General features: G+C 36.7%; 1 protein-coding gene across 1 annotated transcript; it reads left to right on the top strand.

Moving 5' to 3' along the window:
- Positions 1 to 884: 884 nt before the first annotated feature.
- Positions 885 to 4,745, top strand: LOC135758564 (uncharacterized). The gene is made up of 13 exons (XM_065273100.2): positions 885 to 989; positions 1,097 to 1,189; positions 1,320 to 1,406; positions 1,563 to 1,651; positions 1,760 to 1,862; positions 1,960 to 2,076; positions 2,612 to 2,697; positions 2,775 to 2,933; positions 3,480 to 3,543; positions 3,795 to 3,917; positions 4,062 to 4,157; positions 4,253 to 4,335; positions 4,422 to 4,745. The coding sequence occupies exons 2-13, from the start codon at positions 1,127 to 1,129 to the stop codon at positions 4,426 to 4,428; spliced, it is 1,077 nt and encodes a 358-aa protein (XP_065129172.2). The 5' UTR covers positions 885 to 989; positions 1,097 to 1,126; the 3' UTR covers positions 4,429 to 4,745.
- The last annotated feature ends 2,821 nt before the right edge of the window (positions 4,746 to 7,566 follow it).

Here is a 7,566-nt window from a genome sequence, read left to right as displayed (position 1 = left end):
TGTGTTCTATGATAGGTTCCATCAAAAGAATCAGAAACGACCCGAAGAGAGATTACGGAGTCTAAAACTGATCCCTGAGCTTGCTGCTCTAATTAACTCTTCGGAAGCAGAACAAGTTAATAGAGAACTTTCATCCAGCCGTTACTCACTGTGTCAAATGAAAGACACACATTTCATGTTCTCACTACGTCTGTACTTTCATCTTCACAATGAAAAGAAAAATGTGCAATTTTTGAAAGAAATGCAGAAGCGGACATTACTGGAGGTGCACATTGGATTATATGGCAAAGTAGAATTTGGACAAAATGGTAAGAATGTGAAGATTACATGCTAATTATTGTCTCTTTACAGTTTTATTTCAGTAAATATAGTTGTTTTGTAATTTTTGGTGTGACACAAGCTTTTCTTACACAGAAACTACATACAGGACTACAGAAACATATACAAGACCTGTTGAAACACAGGCCCCAGCAGAACTGGACAGCACATCTGAGGAAGGGAGCAAATTTTCTGTGTCAATGTTCAAAATTGATCAGAGACATAAGGTAACATGCTTCACACCACTTACAACCATCAACATGATCAAGTTCAACAGTTATGCCAATATATAATTCAACTATTAATGATCTTTTCATTCAAATTTTCTTTAAAAATATTAGGAGACAATCTTGGAGCTTTATGCTTCACAGAGGGAAGATAAAGATGTCATCTCCAGAATTTCTCCATATGCCATTTTGTATCTGAAAGATGTGAAATCTGTCCTCCCCCCTCATCTCTTGAATGACAGCAGTAGCACAGCAATGCCTTGGCTAGAGGACAATGTATGAATGTTTAAAAGTATTGGTTATAGTGTTATTTACATACTGAATATCTGTATACTGACATGCATCTGGATGATGAGTGTACAGTAAGCTTAACAGATACCAATTTATTTTGCTTTAAAGGCTGTAAATTGCCGAATTGCACAAATATGTCAAGAGAACAAGGATGTAAGTAATTTACAACTTATGACTTTTCTGTGACATTTAGATTTTGATATATTAAGACAACACCATGTATTACTGTTGTAATGTTGTGAATTATTATTTCTTTTTAGGTGGTGGCTTTGAACACTGACACATATATTATGTGGTACAGAAACTGGAATGCACATAAAATGGTGTTGGATACATATTTGAAAGATCTTGAGGTATTTTAAAATGCTATTATAATATTACAATACTCCTCCCTGTGCATCAACCCAAATAGTTAGTAATAATAAAAGTAATATCATTTCCTGTCCCACAATTTAATGTTTTTTGTTTGTTTGTTTCCTTAAGAATGCTTCAGAGATACAAAAAATACTTTTGCCTAGGGTTGTCGGTGCCGAAAATAACCCAGAAAAGGGCTGCCACTTCATTCTTTGGGTTAGTACCACAATATTGTGCAATTCTTTAAAAATGTTCTCAATTTTAAGTAATGACAAGAATTTTGTGCTGCTTCATATATTTTGTATTGCGATAGAGATCACTGGGAAGACATTTTTTGCTCTCTACAATATGACTATTAATGTAATTTTACAGGTATTTGACATCCCCAAGCAAGATATTAGGGTGTATGACAACACTGGTGTATCCCGTACCATTTCAGAGCCAGACATGCAAATTCTAAGGTAATACTTTAATGTAATATTCATTTCTCAGTATTGCTCATTAATGTATATTACATTTTTAAATTAATTAATAAATACTTATATTTTGATTGTACGTTATGTTTTTAGAAATGCATTTAGAAATGTTGGCTCCTTGAATGATTGGACTATAACCTATCCACAGCAATGGCATAGAGATGATGGAAGGAACTGTGGGGTTTTTGTTTGCACAGTGAGTTAGCAGTGTTGTTAGCAGTTAGCTTGTTGCACATAGTCATATTCTTAATGTTTTATGAATACATAATTTTCCTCAATTATTATTTAAATAGGTAGCGGAGATGGAAGCCAGAAATATTAAAATGAATCATGAAATGCTGCACATTGAACAACTGAGACACCTTCGGCTTTACCATGCCACAAGCATGGTAAAAAATATACAATCTGAGGTAATAAACAGGCACACAAGTTATTTTAAATTGTGTTTGATGCACAAAGTAACACAACATAATGCACAGAATAAAGGATGTAAGAAATAACTGTACACTGTAAAAAAATTCCATATAAATTGCAGCTGGGTTGCCGGTAACTTACCGTAGATTTAAATTAATCTTTTTTACTGGCAACATTTTGTTCAAAGTTAAATCAACATTAAACATTTATTCAAGTCTCTGTCTTTACAGAGTAAAACTAAAAAAACAGCATCAAGCAAAACATTCTGGGAAACAAAATCTGATGCAAAAAAAACAGAAAAAGGTTGATGATGATTTCTGGTTCCCAGAATGCTTTGCATGAGGCTGTTATTGTATAGTTTTATTCTGTAAAGATAAAGACTTGTTAATATTTAAAATTTATTTAACTTTGATCAAACTCTTGCCAGTAAATAACATAAATTTAAATCTACGGTAAATTACCGGCAACCCAGCTGCAATAACATTCTAATTTCAGTGAATTTTTTTACAGTGTAAGAACTCTCCGCCCAAGGCTGTTGAAGCAACAAAGAGTGTGGCAAAAAACAGCTGCATGGCTCAGAAAGAAAGTGTATGCCTGTTTCAAAAAATTAATTCCAAGTAAGTGTAAACTATGCCATTATTATATGTTGTGCAATTCTGTTACACTTATTTTATTAATCAATTTCTGTCTTTAGAAAAATGCATCCACACATCAAAACACTCAACTGGATTCAGTGTGACCAATGCCAAAATTGGCTGCACACAGACTGTGCTGGCATCAGCCTTGAAATGGTCACAGACAAAACGCCATTCAGCTGTGGCTGTGACACCAATCATAAGTATCCCTTTAAGAAGTAAGTATAAAAATGTTTGTATATTAATATATTAATCTCCATGAACCACATGATGTGGGTTTAAAGCCACAGCTTCCAAATGCAAATGCCACACTTAAAAACAACTGCAGACCTTTAACATCCTTAATATATGAGAAAATCATTTAAAAAACAGACAATAAATTTCCATAAAACAGCTTTTAAGTCAATTGTCCAATTACTTTTGGCCCCTTTAAAAAGGGAGAGCTACATATTAAACAGCAGTAATTCATAAATCTTTCATCCAATATGGATGTGAATACCCTGTAAGTAAAGTTGAGAGTTTGCTCTTTCAGCCAATATTCATTATATGACTGTAATTGGAATAAATGTTGGTAACCAGCCAAAATAAAAAAAAAATGCCTCTGTCCCAATATTTATGGACCTATATATATATATATATATATATATATATATATATATATATATATATATATATATATATATATATATATATATATATATATATATATATATACATACATGAACCTACAATGCTTGTTTATAATTTCACATTTTTTCTTTCAGAACACTGAAACTTCTGAAAGAGGGTCTATTGGTTAACTGTTTATTGGATGATGAAGAGATCTTGGTAAATATTATAAATTATAGATAAAATCAGGATTGAATTGCTTTATATTATAACTGTAATATACTGTTATCTGTCAAGTGGTTTTGTTCATATAGTCTCATAACTTTTACAGTGCTTTCCATGTGGTTATTTAAAAAATAGCCATGTATTTTGTGAGAACTACATTATTATAATAAAAAGAGCAGTTGTATGACCCAGCCATAAAGCTACAATTTTAATTCATCATCTTGCAACATATCTTACCTTTCTAGAAAATGCATCAAGGCTTGACAAATGGCACGATATTGTCAATCAGGATGTACTTACTTTCACATCACGCATTTTCTCTTAAGCTGAGGAAGTTTTACAATGTAATGTTTTTTAGCGAAAAACAGGTAAATTTTTCTGTCATATTTTTTGCCTGTTCTAACCACCAATAATAGGCTATTTGTAATACATTGCAAAATGCTTAATATGTTTATAATACACACACATATATTTATATACTTATATATTTTGTAACAATTGATTTGCAACAGACTGAGGCAATAATTGAGAGAATATATGAAGTTACCAAACTGAACAGAGGTAACCTGGAAAACACTACCTACATTCTGGAAGTTTTGACACCAGAGGTAAAAACACACACTCTTTACACTGCACAATATAGACTATAGTAGTAAATGCGCTTTACGTATTATCTAAAAGGTTTTTCTTTTTAATTTACAAGATAGCCCTCAAGATGCTACAAAAGACTGAGGGCTTTAACAGGTACCAGGCTGAAATGGCTTTTCAGTCAAGTTTTGGTTTGGAGTAAGTCAACATTTTGGTATGGTTATTTTCTTCTAAATGACACATTTCTAAAATGCTTATTCAAGTGTCCTAATTGTCATTTATAGATTGTGATACGGCTTGGTTTTAATTGACCTTCAACCACAAGGATGTTGTCCCAGCCCTGTGTTGAGGCTGGGGCATATAAATAGGTTTAAATATTGTTGCCATATAGGCCTAGTGTATTCTCACTTGTGGACATTTACAGAACCACTATTTCTTTTTATTTTTCTACTATGTAATATTTGTAGGTAATTTTTACAAATGTATATTTTTAGTTTTGTACATATGACATTTACATTTATTCTAATTAAATACATCAGAATGTTTATTTGCTGTCATTTTTTGTCTCTCTCTATAAAATTGCAGTGACTGTAGTAAAACTGCAGCAGTTGTTTTCAAGTTTGGAGACCTGATATGTTTGAAGTATGTGTAATTATGTACATATATGTATTTTTATTGCACCATTAGAGGGTGCTATGGCTCAAATTGAAACACCTGTTATTATAAATTAAGGTGGTTTGGTGTTTGTCAGTGTGTGCACGGGTGACAGGATGTATGTTTCTTACCAGAGTTGTAAAAGTTGTCAAAGCCATAGCCATTATTTTACCCTGCAGTTCAACTTTGTAAACCTGCGAATTCTTCATTAAATGAACATTATTATCCAACGGATATTGGGATGTGGACATTGTTTATTCCAATTCAAGCTAACATATTATTTCGTCTCTCTCATGTCTAATAAGCCCGCTCTCTTCCCAATTCTGGGTGATGAGATGTGTTTAGATGGGGTTCATTTTGCTTATAGGCCGTCTGACATGTGACATCAAAATACCATAAGCTTGATGCCATACGCCATTTATACATTTGTCTGAGCTATGAATAAAATAAAAATAAATAAAAAAAATCTCTTTTTTTTTGGTTCATCTTATTTTAGTGGGTAGACTGAGTATCTTAAGGATAAAATATATTTTATTTTAATTCATTTAATTTTAATTCATTTTAAACAATATTTGGAAACAAGGAAGCCTCAACACCTCGCTAATCTTAAAGTATTGCCGGTAGGTGCCCTCCACAGGTACTTGGACAACAAAATGCAATTCATCTTCTGTAAATTATTTACAATGGCCATCTCTAACATACTTGGTTGGTTGCACGCTTGTCTGAACTTTCATAAACCAATATAAGTCATCAATAAATAATAATAAAACAAGCTTCACATCAAGAGCAAAAAAAAATATTTTGAAAGAATGCAACAGGAACAGCCTAGCAACCATCGATAATACCATCTTAACACACAGAGAAAGCGCGTGAGGTGTGGGAGATAGCCCATGAGATGTGGGAGATAGCGAGGGAGATGTGGGAGATAGCCCCTGAGATGTGGGAGGAGTGTGAGGTAGCGAGGGAGATGTGGGAGATAGCCCGTGAGATGTGTGAGGTGTGTGAGGTAGCGTGTGAGGTGTGGGAGGTAGTGTGTGAGATGTGGGAGGTGTGTGAGGTAGCGAGGGAGGTGTGTGAGGTAGCGCGTGAGGTGTGGGAGGTGTGTGAGGTAGCGTGTGAGGTGTGTGAGGTAGTGTGTGAGGTGTGGGAGGTAGCACGTGAGGTGTGTGAGGTAGCGCGTGAGGTGTGGGAGGTAGCGCGTGAGGTGTGGGAGGTGTGTGAGGTAGCGCGTGAGGTGTGGGAGGTGTGTGAGGTAGCGTGGGAGGTGTGTGAGGTGTGTGAGGTAGCGAGGGAGGTGTGGGAGGTAGCGTGTGAGGTGTGGGAGGTACAAAAGTTAACCATGGTTTTACTACAGTTAAAATCAAAAAACCATGGTTACTGTAGTAAAACCATAGTAACTCCAAAATAACAATGGTTTTGACAATCATGTTTTTTAAAAACCATAGTAAAACCATAGTTAGTGTAGTAAAACCATGGTTTTGCTGATAGTAATCAATACACCAAAAAAACATGGTTACTACACTTTTACCACAATATAACCATGGTTAATTTTTGTAAGAGGTAGCGCGTGAGGCGTGGGAGGAAGCGAGGGAGGTGTGTGATGTAGCGCGTGAGGAATGGTAGGTAGCGTGTGAGGTGTGTCAGGTAGCGAGGGAGGTGTGTGAGGTGTGTGAGGTAGCGCGTGAGGTGTGTGAGGTAGCGTGTGAGGTGTGTGAGGTAGCGCGTGAGGTGTGGGAGGTGTGTGAGGTAGCGAGGGAGGTGTGTGAGGTGTGTGATGTAGCGCGTGAGGTGTGGGAGGTAGCGTGTGAGGTGTGTCAGGTAGCGAGGGAGGTGTGTGAGGTGTGTGAGGTAGCGCGTGAGGTGTGTGAGGTAGCGCGTGAGGTGTGTGAGGTAGCGAGGGAGGTGTGTGAGGTGTGTGAGGTAGCGCGTGAGGTGTGGGAGGTGTGTGAGGTAGCGAGGGAGGTGTGGGAGGTAGCGCGTGAGGTGTGTGAGGTAGCGTGTGAGGTGTGGGAGGTGTGGGAGGTAGCGCGTGAGGTGTGTGAGGTAGCGCGTGAGGTGTGTGAGGTAGCGTGTGAGGTGTGTGAGGTAGCGCGTGAGGTGTGGGAGGTGTGTGAGGTAGCGAGGGAGGTGTGTGAGGTGTGTGATGTAGCGCGTGAGGTGTGGGAGGTAGCGCGTGAGGTGTGTGAGGTAGCGTGTGAGGTGTGTGAGGTAGCGCGTGAGGTGTGGGAGGTGTGTGAGGTAGCGAGGGAGGTGTGTGAGGTGTGGGAGGTACAAAAGTTAACCATGGTTTTACTACAGTTAAAATCAAAAAACCATGGTTACTGTAGTAAAACCATAGTAACTCCAAAATAACAATGGTTTTGACAATCATGTTTTTTAAAAACCATAGTAAAACCATAGTTAGTGTAGTAAAAGCATGGTTTTGCTGATAGTAATCAATACACCAAAAAAAAACATGGTTACTACACTTTTACCACAATATAACCATGGTTAATTTTTGTAAGAGGTAGCGCGTGAGGTGTGGGAGGAAGCGAGGGAGGTGTGTGAGGTGTGGGAGGTACGAAAATTAACCATGGTTTTACTACAGTTAAAATCAAAAAACCATGGTTACTGTAGTAAAACCATAGTAACTCCAAAATAACAATGGTTTTGACAATCATGTTTTTTAAAAACCATAGTAAAACCATAGTTAGTGTAGTAAAACCATGGTTTTGCTGATAGTAATCAATACACCAAAAAAAACATGGTTACTACACTTTTACCACAATATAACCA

This window comes from Paramisgurnus dabryanus, chromosome 15 (genome assembly GCF_030506205.2).
Source record: "Paramisgurnus dabryanus chromosome 15, PD_genome_1.1, whole genome shotgun sequence".
Lineage (NCBI taxonomy): Eukaryota > Metazoa > Chordata > Actinopteri > Cypriniformes > Cobitidae > Paramisgurnus > Paramisgurnus dabryanus.
Note: the sequence above shows the minus strand (reverse complement) of the source record. Positions and strands in the feature narration are given on the sequence as shown.